The sequence below is a fragment of the Muntiacus reevesi genome, chromosome 7 (genome assembly GCF_963930625.1).
Source record: "Muntiacus reevesi chromosome 7, mMunRee1.1, whole genome shotgun sequence".
In the NCBI taxonomy this organism is placed as follows: Eukaryota; Metazoa; Chordata; class Mammalia; order Artiodactyla; family Cervidae; genus Muntiacus; species Muntiacus reevesi.
The window spans coordinates 95915696-95940964 of record NC_089255.1 but is presented as its reverse complement, the minus strand read 5'-3'; the positions used below and the strand labels follow the sequence as shown (position 1 = coordinate 95940964).

The 25269-nt window shown below is 40.7% G+C and overlaps 1 protein-coding gene across 7 annotated transcripts in view; it reads right to left on the bottom strand.

Annotated features, from left to right (window-relative positions):
• The window catches only part of SPATA7 (spermatogenesis associated 7), a 44099-nt gene extending 30940 nt beyond the window's left edge, over positions 1 to 13159 (bottom strand). For 3 of the 7 annotated variants that reach the window (XM_065941796.1, XM_065941795.1, XM_065941794.1), the window contains exons 1-4: positions 12998 to 13159; positions 5447 to 5521; positions 3329 to 3424; positions 356 to 403 (exon numbers count right to left, since the gene is read on the bottom strand). In XM_065941796.1, the coding sequence (XP_065797868.1) occupies positions 356 to 403; positions 3329 to 3424; positions 5447 to 5521; positions 12998 to 13016 (238 nt within the window). In that variant the 5' untranslated portion in view covers positions 13017 to 13159. Of the gene's footprint in view, positions 1 to 355; positions 404 to 3328; positions 3425 to 5446; positions 5522 to 6797; positions 6990 to 12483; positions 12505 to 12997 lie in introns of those variants that run through there. The other 4 variants (XM_065941799.1, XM_065941798.1, XM_065941797.1 and 1 more) reach the window with 4 other exon arrangements.
• Between the last annotated feature and the right edge of the window lie 12110 nt (positions 13160 to 25269).

Here is a 25269-nt window from a genome sequence, read left to right as displayed (position 1 = left end):
CTAACGGCTTCCAATGTCATTTACAGTGGAAGCCCAAGCGCTTGCAAACGGCCAAACCCTGAGTGGTCTGCATCTCTCTGACCTATTTCAATGACCTCATCACCTGTCACTCTTCAGCTGGTTTATTTCACACCAGCCCTGGATACACCGATCACAACAAACTTGGCAGAGTTTCAGTTCTGCCAAGACGAAAAGAATTCTGGAAATGGACAGTGGTTATGGCTGCACCACAAGAAGAATGCACTTAATGTCACTGAATTGTAGACTTAAAAATGGTTAAGAAGGTAAATTTTAAGCTGTGTGTGCAATTTACCATAATTTTTTTTTAAAAGGCAGTATGTTAAAAATTACTTACATTTGATGCTGGCACTCATGCTTAGTGGAACTGAGCAGTCTACTGCAGCTGAAAGAGAAATCAGTTGTTTTAATACTATTCTTAATATTTATAAATGACAATAACTATGAAAAGTGAAAAATCACAAGAAGTTCCAAAACTTGAAGTTCCTTGTTTTGATATTTTCTAGAGATGAAAAATATCCTTGATAAAAAACACACTGGTTGGGATTAACAGCTCATTGGATACTGCAGAAGGAAACATTAGTGAATTTGAAAACACAGCAAAGTAAACTCTTCAAAATGAAAGAGTGAACATTGGAAAACGAATATATTGAGCATCACTGACTTCACCTACCTGTAATCATTCACTTAACATAGTAACTGGAGTCCCAAAATAATCTTGAGAAAAAGAAGCAAAATGAGAGCAGCGATATCATCTGATTTCAAGACTCACTGTAATGCTATAGCGACCACGGCAGTGTGCTGTTGTAACAGACACACAGATCAACAGAACTGACGAGTAGTCTAGAAACAGCCCCTTGCATATGGTCAACTATCTTTTAAAAAGTGCCAAGGCAGTTCCATGAGGAAAGGACAATCTCTTCAATAAAAGGCAGCTATTTTTAGGCATAAAAATTGATCCTTATATAATACCCCACACAAAAACTAATTCAAAATGGATTATAAACTTAATGTAGGAGCTAAAACTTAACCAAAATTTTAAAAGCTTTAGTTCTTCAAATGATAAAATAAAAAATTCTGTAAAAGACATTGGTGAAAAACTGGTGAAATTCAAATAAGGTCTACAGTTAATAGTATGCTGTCAATATTAATTTTCTTGTTTTAATTATACTACAGCTATATAAGATCTTCATATCAGAGAAAGTTAGGTCAAGGGTTTCTGTGACATCTTGTACTATTTTTGCAACTTTTCTATTAAGTCTAAAGTTATTTCATAATAAAAACTTAAATAAAGAAAATGAATTGACAAATCACAGACTGGGAGAAAATATTTGCAAAACATGTATCTGACACAGGACTGTATTTATATAGAGGACTCTCACAACTTATAAGAAGACAAGCAACCCATTTTCTAAAAAATGGGCATAAGATTTAAATAGGTATTTCACCAAAGACGACACATAGATGGGAAATAAGAGTAAGAAAAGTTGCTCAATGAAAGGGACCCCCTCATGCCCTGCTGGTGGAACTGTAAACTGGTGCAGTCACTACGGAAAACAGTGAGGAGGCGCCTCAGGGAGTTCAAAGCAGAAGTGCCATATGAGTCAGTAACTCCACTTCTGAGAATTTACCTGAAGGAGATTAAAACACTAATTTGGAAAGCTATATGCTTATGTTCACTGCAGCATTGTTTGCAATAGCCAAGATATAGAAGCAATCTAAGTATCTTTTGACAGATGAATGAAAAAAAAGGTGTAGTATATATACACAATGGAACATTACTTGGCTACAAAAAATGAAATCTTGTGTTTTGCTACAATATGAATGGACGTAGAGGGTATTATTGGAAGTGAAAGAAGCTGGACAAAAAAGACAAATACAGTATGATCTCATTTATATGTGGAATCTGAAAAACAAAACAAAATGAAAAGATTCAGATACAGAGAGTAAATGAGGTTGGCAAAAAAGAGGAAGCTGAGAATGTGGGGCAAAATAAATGAAGGGGATTAAAAGGTATAAGCCTCCTTCTATGAAATAAGTAAGCTTCAAATAAGTAATATATAGCATAAGGGAAAGGGTCAATAATACAGTAACTAACTTTTTATGGGGACAGATGGTTAGTAGACTTACCTTGCTGATCATTTCAGAGCATAAGCAAATGTCAAATCACTATGAAGTACATCTGAAACTAACATCATACTGTATATCAACTATACTTCAACTTCAAAAAAAAGGAAAAATAGTTGCTTAACATCATCAGGCATGTGGAAAATACAAACTAAAATGCTATGAGATACCACTACACATCCAGAGTGGCTAAAAAAGGACTGCCAATAGGAAGTGTTGGTGAGAATGTGGAAGAGGTGGAAATGAAAAATGACAGCCACTTTGGAAAACAGTTTGGCAGTTTCTTATAAAGTTAAACATACACTTACTATATTACCCCACAGTTCCACTCTTAGTAAATAAATTTATCCAAGTGAAAAGGAAACATACGGTCAAAGATTCTATATGAATGTTTACAGCAGCTTTATTCCTAATAGCCAAAAGTGAGTCAAGATAACCCAAATGTCCACCAACTGGTGAACTTTGATAAACAAACTATGGTATATTCATTAAATGGAATACTACTTAGCAATAACAAGGAAGAAATACTGACCATGGATTAGTTTCAAGAGTGTTAACTAACTGAAATAAGTTAGATCCAAAATGATACATAATAGTATAATTCCACTTATATGAAATTCTAGAAAAGGCAAAACTGTAGTAAGGAAAGGAGATCAGTGGTTGCCAGGAATTGGAGGGAAGAGAGTGTGCAAAGGACTAAGAAGTTTTTGGTGAAAGGATGAAATGGTCTGTACCAGGAGTCAGTGAATGTGCTCTGTAAAAAACCAGACAGTAAATTCTTCAGGCTTTGCAGGGTCATAGAGCCTCATCACAACTAGTCAACTCTGCCTTTTAGTACAAAAGCCGCTATAGACAATACGTAAAAGAATGAATGGGTTAAAAAGAAGAGATCATAAATTACTGTCTAATCACAGTATTAAGATCAGCATCTAATCACAAAAATATATTAGGGATAACACAGGTAAAATGAAACAACAGAGACATTATATTCAAACACAGTTAATAAATGGCATTCCGAATTTGCTAGGTGTATAGAATCTGTAGTTGGTACTTTAATTTACTACACCAAGCACAAACCCAGTGGTATATAATGTATTCATTTCGCTACACATTAACACAAATCAGAAGTGAAGCTGGGAAGGGTTTAAACTGGGTACAGAAAGTAACATTTGCACATGTTTACCTTTGGCTGAAAGGATTTTATTATAGTGAACAGCCATGTGATTCTTGACCAGTTGGAGGGTACTTAGTCTGAGAGAGGAGGAGTCAGTGCAAAAAGCTAAAAATTAAAACACATTTAATCATTATATATTTAAAATTAATTAAAAAATCACCATGAGATAAACAAGTTACACATTATTAAGTACATTTTTACAAAATGTTCTGAACTGTAACCATGGAGATACTGGCACTGTATCTGTGATGCTGAGCGTGTCCTAGCTGTCATCCTGCAATGATAACTGAGCTATTGACTTCTCTGGGTTCTAACCTTCCTAAGTTTCACAAGCCTGAGAGTTTTGGGAAGAGACTGTGAGGGTAATCTACCATTACATTTACAAAACTATTTCTTATTGACAGCTCTCAACCTCATAACTTAAAATGTTTACCTGCCTGCCTAATGATAAAATAATGGTATCATGGTTAACATTTGAATACACTGGTCTGGGAAATCAAACAAATCCTACAGGTGAAGATTCTATTCTGAGATGAAAATTTCTAATTTTATACCTGAAAACAAGACCTACAAATCAGTTTACTGCACTCTTTTGAAGTATTAGGACAACTTTAAGACAAGTACAATCACAAAGAAATTAGATGACATTAAACTTCTTGACCTCATCTAAACTGTTAAAAGAAATCTTAGAATTAAGCATGCATATACAAGTATAAACATATAAAATATAAACACAGGCATAACTTTTAAAAATATTAAACAGTTTTTGAGAATATATGCATGTAGTTTAAAAAAATCACAGCTAAAATGGCACAGACACTGAAAAGTAGTGAATTTCCTGCTCTGACCCTAAGTGTTCTCTCCCAGAAGTAAACTTTGCTACTTCTTTAATGTATACGTCTAAGGAAATTCTATGCATAATAAAAGTATATGCAATAATGATAACCTTGACACTGATCCTACAACTACTACTAAAAACATTTATTGAATAGGTACCATGCATATATTGTTCTAAGCTCTTTACATGTAATAACTCATTTAGTCATTATCATCAGATGTGAAAACTGAGGAATAGAAATGTAAAGTCGTCAAGGTCAGACAGCTGATAAAGGATGTAGTTTAGATGCGAACCAAAGCAATCTCATACTTACAATCACTGTTCCTCTACCAGCTCTGTACACATATTCTTTAAAAAAAAAAGTTAGTAAATGACAAACTGCTCTTCAGCCTGTCTTTCTATGTAGCCGGTTTTCTATTTTAAAACTAGTTCAAAATTTTTATTTAAAAATTATTTTTCAAAATTTATGATTCTGGCTCTATGTGTATATATACTTTATTATCAAGAAATAAATGAGTAATTGAAAATGATTCTTCTTTCCCATGTGTAGGATCAGCATCATATTTTTCCATGTAAATAAGGAAAAAAAGACTTCCAATTATTTTGACCAAAAACCCAGGCTTAAACATTTTAAGCTATAATTATAAAATATTTAAAACGTACATTAAAATTTAAAGTCCTTAAAATGTGAAAACATCTTAAGATGTTAGATCTTAGAGAGTATAGATTTAGAGAACATCTTAAAGAATACAGATTTTCCTTTCAGAGGATCCAGAAATCCCAACTGGATAGAGAGGCCCAACTGGACAAGTGCTTGTTTCTGATACAAAATGGATTTTTTAAGTGCTCTCTTTCTCTGCCTGGCTTTTCCTCTTCAGTGCTGTGTCTTTAACCACGTGCTAATCACCAGTTTAACAAGGAAGGCAAGACTTCAGCCAGGGCAGCCTGCCAGCAACAGAAGAGCTGGACTGGAGCTGCTGCAGGGGCAGGAGGCGACCAGGGCCACACCTAGGGCAGGATGGACTCCCGCACTCTCTCGTCTCAGGAATTCTTGCAATATTTAATTCTAAGTGGTAGTATGAGGAGGCGGAAACAGCAGCCCACCCCCGTACCCTTCCTGGAGAATCCCAGGACAGAGGAGCCCGGCGGGCGGCAGTCCACCGGGTCGTGTGAAGCTCAAACACTGACTAAACGAAGCCTTTCTCACCAGGCTACGTCATTCACAAATGAGGGAAACACTGCTGGTCCATCTTTTAACCATCTTGTACCATTTTAAGTACCTCACTTACCGTTACTTTTGGTGCTCAAGTGTCCTTTAAATAGGCATGATGGACCAAATGTGGGAAGGACAGAGGTTGCTCTGACTTTTAACAAAAAAACATGAATTAGGACAAATAAAACACAACTTTCACAAAGACACTACTGAACACATAAAAAATAATAAGCTTATCTTTACCAAAATTGTTTAAAATTTATTCAATCAATTCAATTACTAACCAGCAATAATATATCATGTAAAAATCCTGCTGCCATAGATAAAAGGCTTTCTCTTTTAAGAAAGTAAGTTATTTTTTAAAAAGTTCTGCCTTGAGACTTAAGTTTCACTGGATAAAATGATAAACACATCAATTATCTTACTTGAGGATGCACTGACTTTATTCTGTAAATCACTGACCTATTGGTTTTTAAATGATGTTGAGATACAATCAATAAGATTTTGAATTTATATATATACATACTAACTATTTTAGTTAATCATAGGCTGGTCGGTCCTTAAAAATAATTTTAAGAAAGTAATCCTCTCACAGAGTAATTTAGTAACTTATAAAATTATATACTATAAAACTATTACGTAAAAGTACATAAAAATATCAGAACTTAATGATTAAAGATGTCTTAAGCTTCATCTAGTCCAATCCACTTACCGTCCCGCTTGGATTCTATCTATACATCTTATATTTAATTTTTTACTTATGTTTATTTTATATTTTTATTTATATTTATTTTTAATTGAAGGATCATTGCTATACCGAATTGTGAACTGTCAAACATTAACATGAATCGCACAACTGTAAACCGCCAAACATTAGCAGGAGCCAGCCCAGGCACACGCGTCCCCCCATCGTGAGCCTCCCCGCCCCACGCCCCCAGGCTGTCACAGAGCCCTGGTTTGAGTTCCCTGTCACACAGCAAACCCCACTGGCTGTCTGTTTCACATATGGTGACGTATGTTTCCACGGTACTCTCTCCACACATCCCACCCTCTCCTTCCTCCCCCCACCAGCCACGTCCTCAAGTCTGTTCTCTATGTCTGTGTCTCCATGCTGCCCTGAAAATAATTTCATCAGTACCATCTTTTCAGATTCCATATTATGTGCAATAGTAAACAAAATTTGCTTTTCTGATTTACTGTACTCTGTGTAACAAACTCTAGTTTCATCCACCTCATTAAAACTGACTCAAATGTGTTCCTTTTTATGGCTGAATAATATTCCACTGTATATATATACCACAGCTTCTCTATCCATTCATCTGTCAATGGACATCTAGGTGGCTTCCATGTCCTAGCTGTTGTAAATAGTGCTGTAATGAACACTGGGGTATGGAAAACTAATATCTCCCCTAACGTCAGTGTCTCACCTTTCAGACAAGATGGGCTGTCAGAAAACTAGATATATACTTCATCACAAAACAACTTCTGTCCCCCAAAAGTTAATTGTTTTGAGGGGTAACCTCCAAGATAGGAAGGCTGAGTTACAGTTCAGTTCAGTTCAGTCGCTCAGTCATGTCTGACTCATTGTGACCCCATGAACTGCAGCATGCCAGGCCACCCTGTCCATCACCAACTCCCGGAGTTCACCCAAAACCCATGTCCATTGAGTCGGAGATGCCATCCAACCATCTCCTCCTCTGTCGTCCCCCTCTCCTCCTGCTTTCACTTGTTCCCAGCATCAGGGTCTTTTCCAATGAGTCAGCTCTTTGCATCAGGTGGCCAAAGTATTGGAGTTTCAGCTTCAACATCAGTCCTTTCAATGAACACCCAGGATTGATCTCCTTTAGAATGAACTGGTTGAATCTCCTTGCAGTCCAAGGCACTCTCAAGAGTCTTCTCCAACACCACAGTTCAAAAGCATCAATTCTTCAGTGCTCAGCTTTCTTTATAGTCCAACTTTCACATCCAAACATGATCACTGGAAAAACCATAGCCTTGACTAGATGGATCTTTGTTGACAAAGTAAGGTCTCTGCTTTTTAATATGCTGTCTAGGTTGGTCATAACTTTCCTTCCAAGGAGTAAGCGTCTTTTAATTTCATGGCTGCAATTGCCATCTGCAGTGATTTTGGAGCCCAGAAAAATAAAGTCTGACATGTTTCCACTGTTTCTCCTCTATTTGCCATGAAGCGATGGGACCAGATGCCATGATCTTAGTTTTCTGAATGCTGAGCTTTAAGCCAACTTTTTCACTCTCCTCTTTCACTTTCATCAAGAGGTTCTTTAGTTCTTCTTCACTTTCTGCCATAAGGGTGGTGTCATCTGCATATCTGAGGTTATTGATTTTCTCCTGGCAATCTTGATTCCAGCTTGTGCTTCTTCCAGTCCAGCGTTTCTCAAGATGTACTCTGCACATAAGTTAAATAAGCAGGGTGACAATATACAGCCTTGACTACTCTTTTTCCTATTTGGAACCAGTCTGTTGTTCCATGTCCTTTCTAACTGTTGCTTCCTGACCTGCATATAGGTTTCTCAAGAGGCAGGTCAGGTGGTCTGGTATTCCCATCTCTTGAAGAATTACCCACAGTTTATTGTGATCCACACAGTCAAAGGCTTTGGCATAGTCAATAAAGCAGAAATAGATGTTTTTCTGGAACTCTCTTGCTTTTTCGATGATCCAGCAGATGCTGGCAATTTGATCTCTGGTTCCTCTGCCTTTTCTAAAACCAGCTTGAACATCTGCATGTTCTTGGTTCACATAATGCTGAAGCCTGGCTTGGAGAATTTTGAGCATTACTTTACTAGCATGTGAGATGAGTGCATTGTGCAGCAGTTTGAACATTCTTTGGCGTTACTCTTCTTTGGGATTGGAATGAAAACTGGCCTTTTCCAGTCCTGTGGCCACTGCTGAGTCTTCCAGATTTGCTGGCATATTGAGTGCAATACTTTCACAGCATCATCTTCCAGGATTTGAAATAGCTCAACTGGAATTCCATCACCTCCACTAGCTTTGTTCATAGTGATGCTTCCTAAGGCCCACTTGACTTCAGATTCCAGATGTCTGGCTCTAAGTTAGTGATTATACCATCGTGATTATCTGGGTTGTGAAGATCTTTTTTGTACACAGAGTTTAATGGAATTCAACAAGCAAAATATAGTGTATCCCAAGACATGTTTTAAATGGGTAAATGGCCAGTCTGCTTTATAAGCTATAAAGGTGTGGGGAAGAAACAGTCAAAGCCTGAAAGAAATATGGATGTCTGAAAACAGAAAAATAGGTATCGAGACAGCAGAACTAAAATCCAGGATGCTGGAACAAACCCTGCTAGAACAGAGTAAAACAAACAAACAAAAAAACCACCTGAAATAAGAATATCCAAGAAGCTCTGTCTACATCATAAGTCAGAGAGCAAGAAGGAAAAACATTAACTTATTTAGGATGAGAGAAGTCAAGGTGGTAACACTTGAGTTGGTAGTAAAGATAGTCATGAAGGAGTATATAGAAATATAAAAGAAGGAAACTAACCACCAAACTCTCAAACAAATCTTATCTCTCCAGAGGAAAAAACTGCTGAATTTTTGCCTGCCCAGAATCCAGCGCCCCTTTGAGGAAAACAGGACCTCAACCTGCTTGAGGAACCACTCCTCCCCTCTTAGCCTAGTTGGTTCAAGAGGATCCCACTGTTGGAGGCGGGCGTATCATCCCAAACTGGCCAGTTATGTTGACTAAATCAGCAAGGACTATGTGACCCAAGTCCAGACAATGAGACACAGTCCTGGGACTTTCACTGGAACTATTAGGAAATCCCAAGAATATAAGCTGGCCTGGCACTACACGATGGTAACCTGTCTGAGAAGCGAACTTACACAGAGCTAAGTGGAACCAAGACCAAGGAAGATCCCTGGTAACACTGCTTGAGCACTGGGATATAAGCATGTTTGAAGCTCTACCCTTCCTAGACTTTTCCCCACAGGAGCTCAGAAATTCCCACTTTTGCTTAAATCAACTTGAGTTGGATTTCTTCACTTGTATTCACTTACTGAATACTGCTAAGTGTACCTGGCAATGTTTTAACCACTCTGTAGCTAGAAACTCACTTAATCCTTAAAACAATCCTATGAGATTGGTACTATCATTATTCACACTGCATAAGTGAAAGAAAGTGAAAGTGAAGTCGCTCAGTCATGTCCAACTCTTTGCGACCCCATGGACTGTAGCCTAACAGGCTTCTCCGTCCATGCGATTTTCCAGGCAAGAATGCTGGAGTGGGTTGCCATTTCCTTCTCCAGGAGATCTTCCCGACCCAGGGACTGAACCCAGGTCTCCCGTTTTACCGTCTGAGACCACAGGGAAGCCAGCCCACTGTACAGATGGAGCACAAAGAGGTAAAGGATGTCGTCTGCCCAAGGCCTCAGCAGCCTGGCTCCCGAGTCTTAACCGTCACACTGTCCTGACCAATATACATTGCTCAGTACTCAAATCACGCTCCATGCTACTATTATAGCATATGAAACAGGCTAAGAAGTCTGTAGTTTATTCCCTGTATGCAGTTTCTTCCTTCCAAGTTCCTTCCTAATGAATGTGTGTTTCCCTACAGTTCACAGAAAAAGAAAAAGCAGGTCTAAACAGAGAAGTTAGAGAGCACAATGTCAGAGACAATAAATGACAAAAGATAAATTACTTTAGATGTCTTAGTACCTTGAGCTCTTAAAATCATCAAAGGTAATGAAGTGTAATCAATTTAAAAAGTGCAATTTTGTTGTTCAGTTGCTAAATTATGTCCAACTCTTTGCGACCCCAAGGACTGCAGCACATCAGGCTTTCCTGTCCCTCACCATCTCCTGGAGCTTGCTCAAACTCATGTCCATTGAGTCAGTGATGCCATCCAACCATCTCATCCTCTGTTGCCCCCTTCTCCTTTTGCTTTCCTTCCTTCCCAGCATCAGGGTCTTTTCCACTGAGCCAGCTCTTCATATCAGGTAGCCAAAGTATTGGAACTTCAGCATCAGTCCTTCCAATAATCGGGGTAGATTTCCTTTAGGATTGATTGGTTTGATTCCCTTGCAGACCGAGGGACTCTCAAAGAGTCTTCTCCAGCACCACAATTTGAAAGCATGAATTCTTCAGCACTCAACCATCTTTATGGTCCAATTCTCACATCCATACATGACTACATAGCTTTGACTATATGTACCCTTGTTGACAAAATGATGTCTCTGCTTTTTAATACACTGTCTAGGTTTGTCATAACTTCTCTTCCAAGGAGCAGGCATCTTTTAACTTCATGACTGCAGTCACCATTCACAGTGATTTTGGAACCCAAGAAAAGAAAACTTGTCACTGCTTATACTTTTCCTCCCTTCTATTTGTTATAAAGTGAAGGGACCAGATGCCATGATATCAGCTTTTTGAATGTGGAGTTTTCACTCTCCTCTTTCATCCTCATCAAGAGACTTTAGTTTCTCTTCACTTTCTGCCATTACAGTGGTATCATCTGCATATCTGAGGTTGTTGTTATTTCTCCCAGAAATCCTGATTCCAGCTTGTGATTCATCTAGCCTGGCATTTCACGTAATATACTCTGCATATATTTCATGGTCAGAGGAGCCTGGTGGGCTATGTAGTTCGTGGGGTTCCAAAGAGCCAGACATGACTGAGTGACTAACACTTTCACTTTCAGCACTACCTGGGAAGCCCCCAAGTGGGATTAGAGCAAATCTAACCATCTCATTTTAACTTTATTACCTCTTTAAGGGTCCTATTGCCAATACCATCAAATTCTGAGGTAGGGAGTTTGGACTTCAAAAACTCTGCATATAAGTTAAATAAGCAGGGTGACCATATACAGCCTTATCTTACTCCTTTTCCAATTTTAAACCAGTTCATTGTTCCATGTCTGGTTAAGTATTTTAGCTCTAGCTAAATTTATTTATGGTTTTCTAATAACAATTACCCCAGATCTCTGTTGAGTATTACATTTTCCTTAAAAGCTCAATAAAAAGCAATGTTTGATACTATACATTATATAATGTCCTAAAAATGGAGCTAAATTGGATAAGTTATAAAAACAGAAACCTTGTTACTTTTTTTACATGAACCTGATTTTATTTATTTATTTGTTTATTTTCGGCTGCACTACACAGCATGTGGGATCTTAGTTCCCCGACCAGGGATCGAACTCACACCCCCTGCAGTGGAAGCACAGTCTTAACCACTGGACCACCAGGGGATTCCCATAAACTTGATTTTAAAAACAACCTAATTAACAAATAGACTAAGTCTATGATACTCTAATTTTTACATATATCCTTTCCCATGCTCCCATTTCTATCATGAGATAGTTAAGTTGCTCTAAGGTTTTGCTTTATCACATCTGGATTGAAAGTCTGTTGAGTTCCTTACTGGGACCTTGGCAAGTTATTCATGATCTTTTTAGTTTATTCTCCATGAAATCAATGTACAAGATGTTTTGTGCCTGGAAACTCAAGATAATTTCGGAATAGTTTCCAGTATACAGCAAGAGTCATGTTAGCTTCTGTGGTAAAACTTCTGAAAACCATAAACGTATTTTTGTTTGCTTTTTCTGGAACTTAGATGGTAAACTGTCAGAAAATACAGCTTGCTGATCAATGAATAGTTATCTCCTACACTCAGAACAGCACTTATTTTGATCCATGATTACATAATAAATGCACACTTGTATGCAAAGCAAGGCATTACTAGGAACCATCTGGCAGCTTGGTTTAAAGGTATAATTTAAAATAGATGGGAACACTGAATAGGGAGAAGCCTGAAGACCGCCTTATCTGCCTTGCTCACAAAATGTTTAGATGCAAACTATTTGGGTTGGGCTGACTCCTAGAGATTTCAAGTTACATGGTTCCAACTGTTCCACAGTGATGCCCATTTTAACCCAGAGTATTCAGTCAAGTCCAAGTATACATAGTGAAAATGGATTAGTCCTTTGCTACGGAAACTGTAGCCAGCAACACTACATCATTTGGAAGCTCATTCGAAATGCGTCATCTCAGCCCCTCCGTCAAGACCTGCATTTTTTAACACGATTCCTAGGCAATCAATACTCACTCTGAAGTTGTCGAATTTCTGGGTTACCGTGTAGTTTGGGGGCGGGGCTGGGGGGGCGTGGTTACCGTACGGAGGATTTTGTATTTCCTAAGGAACAGTGTGCCAAGAGCTTTGTAGGTATTATCTGCATTTAATCCTCAAGAGCTCCAAGACATGGGTGTTTTTACCACCACGTTCGAGATGAAGAGACCGAAGCTCACCCCTAAGTGCAGGGGGCCGGGGCGGGGGTGTAGACTTGATTCGGGGTTCAGGGAAGTCTGACTACAAAGGCCACATCTGCTTGGTCTCACTCCGACCCCTGTTGAGGGCGACAGGGCCTCCCGGAGCCGGGGTAACAAACTCTGAGCCAACGAGCGCACCTGGGGAGCCCGCACGCAGGGCTTCCTCGGCGGCGAGAGGCCTAGGCAGCTTGTGGCGGGGTCGGTGGCTACTCGGACGAACAAGCAGGGGCCCGGGAGCGCGCGCGCGCGCGGCCGCGACACCGACCCCACACCTGAGGGGGCCGGGCACCCGGCGGGCGTCCGCGACGGCGGCCCTTTACCTCTCCGGCTGGCGTCCATGCTCGGGTCCTCCTGCGGCCACACCGCGGGGACTTGGGGCGTCCCCTTCGGCCCTTCCCAGGGCCGGGCCGGCTCCCCGCTGCAGAGGTTCGGCGAAAGACAGCCGGAGGGCGGAGCGGCGCAGCAGCCGGAGACTGACGCGCGGCGGGCGGCTGAGGGCGGGCCCCGCGGCGCCGGATTGTGACGCCATCGCAGAGGGACGCGCCCCGTGGCCCCGCCCCCTGGGTCCCGAGACGGGAGCGGAGGGCTGGAGGACGCCGGGGCGAAGCGCCGGCCTGCGGCCCTCGGCTCTGATGCCCGTCGGGACTACGCCCCCAGCACCTGGCGGGCCTTGTCGCTGCGGGACGAGCGGGAAGACAGGCCGGCCTCGTCGGGCGTCCGTGTCCCCTGGGTCCCGGGACGAACTGTTGGTTGAGCTCAGGGTAACATTTAACCAGCTCCAGATAATTAGATTTCCAAGCAGTACTTGAACATTTGGATTAGTGAACATCCTGAGTATGAAAATACGTGTTATCTTAATTCTTAACCCCAATAATCAGCTTGCATTTCTCGACGCAGGGATCGAACTCGGGTCTCCCGCATTGCGGGCAGACGCTTTACCATCCGAGCCACCAGGGAAGCCCAAAATAATTAAATTTACAAGCAGCAGTACTTGAGCATTTGGATTAGTGAAAATCCTGGGAATGAAAAGCATCTACATATTATCTTAATTCTTAACCCCAGTAATCAGTTTGCATTTCCTTTCTGCTTCCTGAGCTTCCCCCCACCCCCTCGTCTTCCACCACCACCTTCCTCCTTTTTTAAAATCTTAAGTCCTCAGTTTTCCTTTATGATGGAGGAGAGTTGTAACATGAACAAGGCGTTGAATTATCCGTGGCTTTCCACGATTTGTTTAATTTCGAAGGAGTTACGTTTGAATCCTTGGACGTGAGGATAGACTGGGACCAGGCAGCGTTCTGTGACGTGTCCTCCGCAGCGGGTCTACGGACATTCGGGGCTGGATGCATGATTGCTGGGCTGTCCTATGCAGTGCAGGGTGTTTAGCAGCGAGCCTTGACCTCTGCGCACGGCATGGCAATAGCAGCCCACCTATTCCACCCCTGGTTGTGACAGGAAAGGTTCCCAGCTGTTGCCAAAGGTCCTTTGAGACGCAAAATTGCACCCCTCCAACCCCCACCAGCATCTCTTCTCTAATGGCAAAAGTACTGTCTTTGAAGGCAGATATGTGGAACGTAATTGTGAGTTTTCTGCTGCAATTAGTTCCTACATCTCTTGAGTTGCTTTGTAAACCTCTCCAAGCCTGAAGCCCCTCTTGTCTAAGATGTAAAAGATGCTACTAACTTTGTAGTTGTAAGGATTAGCACATGCAGTGCCTGGCAGAAGGAGATGTTCAGCAAATAACAGTTTTCTCTCTTTTAAGACTTTTGTCTCAGAAGGGTAATTCAGGCACAAAGGAGTAAATTAGGAACATTATGAAAAGGAAAGGGGTACCTATAGCCAGAAATTCACCTGAATTCCTGATTTTCTAAGACTCCAGGGAAAGGAGAAAATTAGATCCAGAATTGAGAAATGTGGAAGTGTGTGACGGTTCTGTGGCCCCAACGACAAAAAGTCATTTAGAAGGATACAGGGGCAGGGTATCCAGGGGTACGGGGATGTGCCGCAGCCCACGGACTCTGCTGCAGTCACAAAGAGTCAGACACGACTGAGCGACTGAACTGAAGTGAGGGGCAGAGAGTCAGGTGTTACCTAGAAAACAAAGACACTCTTGCCTACCTACTCATTAATGCTTGAAATCGCTAAGAACAGGAAGCCTTTTATTCCAGTACTCGCATCTGGAAAATATCTTGCATATACTAGACCTCCAGTAAGCATTTGTTAAATTGGATTAGAACTGAAGCATAAAGGGCAACCCCCCCTGGGAGAGGCAGCACAGTGACCTGACTCACTCAAGGGTGATGCAGTTTCCCTCGTCAAAGTATCGTTGGGTATCAAAAGTAAATTTTGGCTTCCAAAAGGAAAGGGGCTGCATTATTGAGAGACAGCAACATGAGGGTTGTGAAGACGACATTGCTCGATAGCCAACTTCAACTGAAACCATCCTCACTTCATGATTTTTAAGTATTTTGTTCCACTTCTTTCAAGAGGTGCGCGATGGAGTCCTTTTCTTTCCAACCATAGCAGAGAACATATTATCATGAGTCCCTTTATGATAGTTAATTTAAATATCCTTTGTCTTCACTCTGTGTAAAAAAGAGAAAGAAGATCCTTTCTGGTGGCTGTTCCCAGAGAGAACCCTGATCATGGGTAAATGTATGCAGCTGGCCTGGGTTTATTTCGAGTTCGCTCCCAGGAACACGCTTCCAATGGGGAATCACCAACAACTGCAATGTCCTTGGAGCATAGATGTTCCTGAGACCTTTTTTTGAATATTAAAACGTGAATTTCTCATTGTTAAGAAATCATTCCAATGATACATTTTTGTTACTGATACCTAGAGGCTTGTCTATCTGTATTTTAGAAGGAAAGCAGTTTTTTCCCTTAATGCACTGGTATATTTACTTTTCTTACTGACTTTCTTCTTTTTGTCTTAGCTTGTCAGCTCGAAACTAAGACTTATGCTTAGCTGCAATAACTATTCATAGCCTATTTTTCTATTTATCTCTTTAATTCCCTATATTATGCAGGTGACTTTTATTCTTCTACTCTTATTTAATGACTTAATCAAGCCTGTTTTTAACTAGATGAATTTGAAGCTCTTTGGAAATAGTGATATAAATGAAATAAGCTCTGTATTATTATATGCCATAATATATAGCCTAGTACATATACTCTATATGGGCTTCCCAGGTGGAGCTAGCAGTTAAAGAACCCACCTGCCAATGCAGGAGACATAAGAGATGCGAGGTCAGTCTCTGGGTTGGGAAGATGCCCTGGAGAAGGAAATGGCAACCAACTCTAGAACTCTTGCCTGGAGAATCCCATGGACAGAGGAACCTGGTCTACAGTCCATAGGGTCACAGACAGATACGACTCAAGGATTTTATTTTTCTCTTATTTAATTGTTTCATCAAGCCTATTTTTAATTAGATGAGTTTGAAGCTCTTTGGAAAAAGAGATACAAATGAAGTAAGCTATATATTATTACATACCATAATATATAGCCCAGTACATATACTATATAGTTTATTGTATTTTATTACTATTTTAAAACATTGTATTATTACATTTACATTTAATCTATATCTTTATAGATTACCATTGCTTTCATAATTTAGAGAATTTATGTTTCTCTGGTCATGCTCAGCATTATGAATGAAAATTATCCAATGAATGAACTGGAGACACCATGAGGTAAAGGCCAAGATAATTTTTCCCATTCAGTGGCTAATTATAAACGTATTTTCATCTTTAATGTCCCTTAAGGATAAAAATGAAGGACATTTTTTAGGGGATTTTTTTTAAGGTGTACCCTTCAGGGCAGAGAAAAGAAATGGAATTTAAAATGATGTTGGTTTTCATTTCAAAAGAAAATCCCCTAGGTTTTGGTGGGAACCTTGAAAATTCGAACTATTGACTATTTCTTAACCATTCTCCAATCAAAACACTGTAGCTTACTCATTTATCTAATAAATAGATGAGAAAATGGAACTTTAGAGCTTGGTGGTATTAAATGTTATGAAGTAATGGATTAATTTGCTGTTTGTCACTAGAGGGGGCTTTAGGAAAGTTTTAAACTGCGTCTCTGTGAGGAAGACAGCCAAGCAACAGGAGGCAATATTAACCTACAAATCTTACTCAAGGAGTGTAAGGAGTGAAAAGCATTTTGAAATGTGACTCCAAGGTAGAACTTCTCCAATAATAGTGACATGTATACCGAATTCTTTCCTGAGCACAGGAAGAAATTATTGTATTATCTTAAGGCCCTTCATGAATAAAAAAGGTCATCATTGTCAACCTATAACTTGATTTTTCTTAATTTAATTGTTAAAGCTGGAGAGAACAGTGATGACCATAATTCTCAATAAAGCAACATGAGCCTAACAGGAAAAAAAAAAAGACAAGAAAGGGTGGTAATAGGATAAACTGATCCCAAAAGACCGTTTTGAGTTCCCACGGGAAAAAGAACTCTGATATCTGAACACAAACATCATCTTGTCCATTGTGTAACACTACACAGGGGTCACTGCACTTTTTATTATGCTCCATTCCACACTTCCGTTTTTATTTTTCTTGCAGTTTATTTATTTTTAAAAACACTTTTTAAAAGCTTATTTATTTTATTTTTGGGTGTTCTAGGCCTTTGTTGCTGCGGGCAGCCTCTCTCTAGTTTGGGGGGGGAGGGGGGGCTGCTCTCTAGCTGCGGTGCGCGGTCATCTCCTTGCACCTTTACATTACATTTACATTTAATCTATATCTTTACAGATTACCATTGCTTTCATAATTTAGAGAATTAATGTTTTTCTGGTTACAGGCATGGACTTGGTTGCCTTGTGGGATGTGGGATCTTCCTAAATAAGGGATTGAACCTGCACTGGCAGGGGGATTCCTAACCACTGGACCACCAAGGAAGTCCCTTCCTACAGTTTAAAAGAGCACAGGCTTATGACTCTGGGGGGAGCTTAGCTGATTTCTTGCTACTAAGAGAAGAATCACTCATAGAATTGCATGTATTAAGCCCACTAGTAACTATCATATGTCTCCATGGCTCCCCAGGTGTGATCCTTAAATCTTTTCGTCCAATTAAGAGAAAATGTCTCTGTGAACAGAACTTAATCATTCTGTGGTTACTAGGTAGCCTGTCCCTACAGCTTAAGAAGAGCATTTTATCTCTTTTTCCACTGCCAATCAGTTGCCACAATGCATCGAAGGTGATGCTTGACCTAAAGGTTTGGTTATCTCCACTTAATGCATTCTCTGTTTATAAGTATCTTCACCATTAAAAAGAAAGCAAAGCAAAAAGCATAACTAACATGTTACTTTACCCTGATATAATTTTTTTCACTTAAAAAATAGAGTCTGGAGTTTTAATGATTAGTGGATTTCTGGGAAGTTGCAATAAGGCTTCTCTAAGTGTACTGATGAATCACAAATGGCCACATGCAATCAAAAACAAAACAAAACAAAACAAAAAAACACCCTGAGTTTGTAAACCACCAATGAAAACCATCCCTTTTTAATGCCCTAAGGGATCTAACCTCCACTTTAGACAAAATTAAGGACAGAAATGAAGGACATTCAGGACTATTTAAATTTGAAGTGAAGTGAAGTCGTTCAGTCGTGTTCAACTCTTTGAGACCCCATGGACTGTAGCCTACCGGGCTCCTCCGTCCATGGGATTTTCCAGGCAAGAGTACTGGAGTGGGTTGCCATTGTCTTCTCCAGAGGATCTTCCCGACCCAGGGATCAAACCCGGGTCTCCTGCATTGTAGGCAGATGCTTTCCCATCTGAGCCACAAGGGAAGCTGCATTAATTGCTTCTTTACACTATTTGAGGAAGAAAGCAAACCTCTGGGAGTCAGTGAAGGACAGAGGAACCTGGCATGCTGCAGTCCATGGGATCACAGAGTCAGACTTAGAGACTGAACAACAGCAAAGCGGGATGCTGGGGATGAGACTGGGTTGCTGACTCCCCCAGACATGTTCAGTCTCTGCCTTTGTTGACTGAAATATAGGCTTCTCTAACCTTCTCTGAACCCTTTCATTTCCTTGTCTGCAACAATTTTTCAGTGTTCACTGTGTTTCATGTTTTTAAAAAGAATCTAACATTTCCAACAGTATGAAAATACATAATGAAAACAACTCTTGTTACCTAATATTAAGTGTCCACTGAAGTGTATACCCATAGGAAACATCAAATTAAAGAAAAGCGTTGTGAGTTTAAAAAATGCGTACAGGAGACACAGCCTACAGTGAAGGCACAGTCTAGAAACTTTGGTCATGGTCTGGGCACAGAACAATTTCCTCTGTGTCATTTATAACATACAGAGTAGATCCTTATATAAGATAACTGGACAAATAAGCTAAAAAAAAAGTGACGCTCTGAGTCTTATTAATTTACTTTCTAAACAAGGCTAACAGTAAACAAATACTTTCCCTTGTACATCAGAAAATGTTTGGGCTAGAAGGATGCCAGTAATCACCAAGCCAAAACCTTCATCTTGCAGAAAAGACTGCTGGAGCCCAGAGCACACCCTCAGCCCACACAGCTCAGCCTTCTGACTCCTGATTTAGTGCTCATTCCACTAAGGCAGGAGACAGGCAGTGAGACAATTATCTCAGTGACATTTCATTATATATGTTTGCTGTCTTATGCATGTACCACCCCCCCAAAATGGAAATTTTATTTTATTGTGCAATCACGGACACATAAAATGGAAAAGGTAAATGAGAATTTGCTTAAGTCCTTTGTCATAGGCAAACCTGTATTTAAGCTGTCCAAGAGAAATGAAATATGTATAAAGTCTTACATTTTTCTAAAAGGCCAACTTATATGATTCTTTTAAAATGAGAGCAAGCTCAGTCAGCCCAGTTTTTCTCCTACCCTAGAGATGAGCATGAAAAGGCAAAAGATAGGACACTGAAGGATGAACTCCCCAGATCGGTAGGTGCCCAATATACTATGGGAGATCAGTGGAGAAATAACTCCAGAAAGAATGAAAAGTTGGAGTCAAAGCAAAAACAACACCCAGTTGTGGATGTGACTGGTGATGGAAGCAAAGTCCAATGTTGTAAAGAGCAATATTGCATAGGAACCTGGAATGTTAGGTCCATGAATCAAGGCAAATTGGAGGTGTTCAAATAGGAGATGGCAAGAGTGACCATTGACATTTTAGGAATCAGTGAAGTAAGATGGACAGGAATGGGTGAATTTAACTCAGATGACCATTATATCTACTGCTGTGGGCAAGAATCCCTTAGAAGAAATGGAGTAGCCATCATAGTCAACAAAACAGTCCAAAATGCAGTACTTGGATGCAATTTCAAAAACAACAGAATGATCTCTGTTTGTTTCCAAGGCAAACCATTCACTATTGCAGTAATCCAAGTCTATGCCCCAACCAGTAATGCTGAAGAAGCTGAAGTTGAATGGTTCTATGAAGACTTACAAGACCTTCTAGAACTAACACCCATAAAAGGTGTCCTTTTCATTATATGGACTGGAATGCAAAAGTAGGAAGTCAACAGATACCTGGAATAACAGGCAAATTTGGCCTTGGAGTACCAGATGAAGCAGGGCAAAGACTAACAGGGTTCTGCCAAGAGAATGCACTGGTCATAGCAAACACCCTCTTCCAACAACATAAGAGAAGACTGTACACGTGGATATCACCAGATGGTCAACACCAAAATCAGGTTGATTACATTCTTTGCAGCCAAAGATGGAGAAGTTCTGTACCATCAGCAAAAACAAGACAGGGAGCTGACTGTGGCTCAGATCATGAACTCCTTATTGGCAAATTCAGACTTTAATTGAAGAAAGTGGGGGAAATCACTCAGTTCAGTTCAGTTCAGTTGCTCAGTCATGTCGGGCTCTTTGCGACCCCATGAACCGCAGCACACCAAGCCTCCCTGTCCATCACCAACTCCCGGAGTCCACCCAAACCCATGTCCCTCAATTTCATGATGCCATCTAACCATCTCATCCTCTGTCATCCCCTTCTCCTCCTGCCCTCAATCTTTCCCAGCATCAGAGTCTCTTCCAATGAGTCAGCTCTTTGCATCAGGTGGCCAAAGTACTGGTAGTTTCAGCTTCAACATCAGTCCATGGGTCACAAGGAGTCAGACACGACTGAGCTACTCAACTGAACTGAACTGAGAGATGATCACTATACCGTAATCCAGAGATAATCTGTCATTCACATTGAGTTTGGGAGCATTTTTCATTGGAGAATTAACCCCTCAGAAGGGGCAGCTTCTCTGGACTTGCCTGGTGATCCAGTGGTTAGGAATTCACCTGCCGATGCAGGGGACACGGGTTCAATCCCTGGTCTTGGAAGGTCACTCATGCTGTGAGGTAACTAAGCCCATGCACCGCAACCCCTGAAGCCTGTGCATATGGAGCCCATGCTCTGCAACTAGAATGTGTGTGTGTGTGTGTGTGTGTGTGTGTGTGCAGCCGTGTCTGACTCTTTGTGACCCTTTGGACTGTAGCCCACCAAGCTCCTCTGTTCATGGAATGTTCCAGCAAGGATACTGGAGTGGGTTGCCGTTTCCTGTCCCAGGGAATTTTCCCACCAGGGATCTAACCCATGTGTTCTGTGTCTTTTGCATTGTCAAGTGGATTCTTTACTGCTGAGCCCTGGGAAGTCCAATACATAGGACAAAATTCTGGTTAAAGTGTAAAAGAGAAGAGAGGTGTGCCACACTAGGGATGTGTCCTTAAAGCTAAGAGTATGTCTTTCTTTTTCTCTTTCCTCCTTTCTCTGGACTGCAAAGTGGATGTGATGGCAGGACATGGAGCAGCCTTCTCAAACCATGAAGTGGCCTGGGATGAAGGCAATGCTTAGCATAGTAATAAGTTAGAAGGACCCTGAGACCTTGACACCGTGGAGCTTCATATAAATCCTAGTAGAATCCAACCCTGGGGTCAGACTTTCATAAAAGTAACAACTAAACTTTTGCAATTTTTTTTTTTGGTTATGCTGTGTAGCATGTGGGATCTTATTTCCCTGACCAGGGATTGAACTTGTGCCCCTTGCAGTGGAAGCAGGCGATGGGCTGCCAGGGAACTTCCTGCATTTTCTATTTCTCACTATTATACATAATCCTAACCCAACATAGTTAGATTTTTTGTAGACTTCAAAGTACACGATGGAAATGGATTCTTCTAGAAAGTAACTTTTTTGGCCACTTGGAATAGACAATCCAAAATGTCTCCTCAAATTAGAAATTACAATAGATTTTTTTTTTTTTTTACTATTCTATGTGGGTATTTTCATTATTTCTAATAAAAGTAATTTGAGAATTGATTTGAAATAAACCAAACTCATAATCAAATTTTATGTAAAGGTTGCCTTTCCCCAGTGTATTCTCTGTTCTTGGCATTATGCCGAATAATTGCTCTAACAATTCTAGAAATTTTGCTTACGATATCATGAAAATATTATAGGTTAAAGACTTAGATGGAAATCCTTGGGATGCACGGTGCTGACTGGTTATGTGAACTTGAGTATGATACCTCCCTGAGCCTCTCTGAGCCTCAGTTTCTTGACCATTAAAAGAGTTGAAATGCAATGTATGTTACTTCCAGTCCCTATATGGTGAAAAACACCATGTATTTTCAAAAAGTAGCCCTTTCTTCATGTTCTGACCAAGGCCAAATTGCTAAAACTTTGGAGTTATTTTGAACCCATGCTGTCATGCTGCTCATGGAAGATGGCAGATTTAGTGTTAGTGATTTCACTGGTATTTTGATCTTAGAGAATTATTCATGGTCTTAAATTATGTTTAAGCACCCAGATTGTTGACACTAGCATCTTAAAAAAAATTGGAAAGTTTCAGGGTCAGGGAGTAAATTATTCTGCCTGGTATCTTCTTGACTGATTGAACTGAGGCATCTTATATTAAACTGAAAAGAAATTGATTTCTTTTACCTTCTTCTCTGTTAAATATGTTTTTACATATTCCCTGTACCATACTTCAGGATCCTCTAGTGGTTACAGTCTAAATCAGAAGTCAGGAATGCCTGCGGTGAGTGGACAGTTGACATGATGTGTGAGGACGATAGGTGCTTGGTCACAGGTACTGCTTCCTTTTCAACAACAGACATGATCAGACACATCTCCCACTTGCAAAGCACACACAAACTCCAGTTGGCATTTTGTTGTTCAGCTGCTAAGTCGTGTCCGACTCTTTGCGACCCCATGCGCTGCAGCATGCCAGACTCTCCTGTCCTTCACAGTCTCCCAGAGTTTGCTCAAATTCATGTCCGTTGAGTCGGTGATAGTATCTAATCATCTCAACCTCTGCCACCCTCTTCTTTTGCCTCCAGTCTTTCCCAGCATCAGGGTCTTTTCCAGTGAGTCAGTTCTTCCCATCAGGTGGCCAAAGTATTGGAGCTCCAGCATCAGTCCTTCCAGTGAATATTCAGGCTTGATTGCCTTTAGGATTACTTGGTTTGACCTCTTTGCAGTTCAAGGGACTCTCAAGGTCTTCTCCAGAACCACAATTCGAAAGTACCAATTGAAAAAAAAAAAAGTACCAATGGGTAAGTCAAGATCTTTAGGTGCTGGAGGCCAAACCTGGCTGCTCATTAACAATCTCCTGGAGAGCTTTTGAAAAATACTTATACCTAGGCCTCCCTCACAGCAGTTCTATTTAATTCAGTTAGGGTTGGGCTTGGACGTTGAAACATAACTCCAAAGTTTTAGACATTGGTCTTTGTTAAAGCGCTAGGAAAAAGCTACTTTTTAAAAATACATGGTGGGGATTGGATGAACTGGGAGATTGGAATTGACATATATACACTACTATGTATAAAAATAGTTAACTAATGAGAACCTACTGTGTCTAATACTCAATGCTCCGTAGTGACCTAAATGGGAAGGGAATCCAAAAAAGAGGGAACATATGTAAACATGCAGCTGATTCACTTTGCTGTACAGCAGAAATTAACACAACATTGTAAAGCAACTCTACTCCAATTAAAAACAATATGAAGGGATTTCACTGGCGGTCCAGTGCTTAGGACTCTAAGCTTCCACTGCAGGGGCCTGGGTTCAATTGATCCCTGGTCAGGGAATGAAGGTCCTGCAGGCTATGCAGTGTGGCCAAAAAAAAGAGAGAAAACTTAACCATGTTTCTCAGGTATCTTCTGAGTTTTAAGATGAAGATACTGAGGCACAGATTATTTCATTTTCTATAAATCAAATAAGGGTCATCTCTGGCATGGCAAATCAGTTCTGCTCATCTCTAACACATCCTTCTTTCATTAGGCAACTATCTTTGAAGTCATGTTTTCCCAAATTTGTAATTCTATTGAGAGACAGGATTGAACCTTCTACATCTGTCTTAATTCCAAGGTCGAGAAGAGGTTTGATGCCTTTGTATTCCCAGCACCTAGCAGAATGACTTCTTTAGGGAACGTGCCCAACGCTCTTTTGTTGGTTAGGATAGCATTTCTCTCTGCAAGAATGCGTGTTCTTCTCTGTCTTCATAATGTCTTTTGCAATGTTTCTCCCCATCATGCTCAGGGTCAGTTATTAGAGAGCAGATATACAAGGAGGTCAAAGAAAAGGTGACTAGAAAGGAGGTCAGAACAGGCCCATTCAGAGTGAGCATGACTTACTTTCTCTGGGCTCCTCCATGCTGTGGTAGTAAGGGTAGGATAACTACTATAAAAAACCATCATCCCCTTCCCACCACGTTTCAGGGGCCCTGGCAAATAGATGGGGAAACAGTGGAAACAGTGGCAGACTTTATTTTTCTGGGCTCCCAAATCACTGCAGATGGTGACTGCAGCCATGAAATGCAAAGATGCTTGCTTCTTAGAAGGAAAGTTATGACCAACCTAGACAGCATGTTAAAAAGCAGAGACATTACATTGTCAACAAAGGTTCGTCTAATCAAGGCTATGGTTTTTCCAGTGGTCGTGTATGGATGTGAGAGTTGGACTATAAAGAAAACTGAGTGCCGAAGAATTGATGCTTTTGAACTGTGGTGTTGGAGAAGACTCTTGAGAGTCCCTTGGACAGCACGGAGATCCAACTAGTCCATCCTAAAGGAAATCAGTCCTGGGTGTTCATTGGAAGGACTGATGCTGAAGCTGAAATTCCAATCCTCTGGCCACCAGTTGAAGAACTGACTCCTTGGAAAAGACCCTGATGCTGGGAAAGATTGAAGGCAGGAGGAGAAGGGGACGACAGAGGATGAGATGGTTGGATGGCATCACCGACTTGATGGACATGAATTTGGGTAAACTCTGGGAGTTGGTGGTGGACAGGTAGGCCTGGCGTGCTGCAGTTCATGGGGTCGCAAAGAATCAGACATGACTGAGCGACTGAACTGAACTAAACTGATATTATAGATGTTTATATTTCTTTTTTGTAAATTCCAGTTGACAGGGATCTTGGTGTTAGCCAGCTGCTCTTCAAACAATTATTCACAGCGCTGACTTCTGGAGGGGGAGGAGGTCACCATTTTTCCCACGTGACTTCATGGTGACGTGGGCATGGCTTTCCGGCTGGCAGATGAGAGAAGTGAGAGGAGGATTGCCCATGGAACATTTTATGGGCCAGGACCGGAGTGGCCC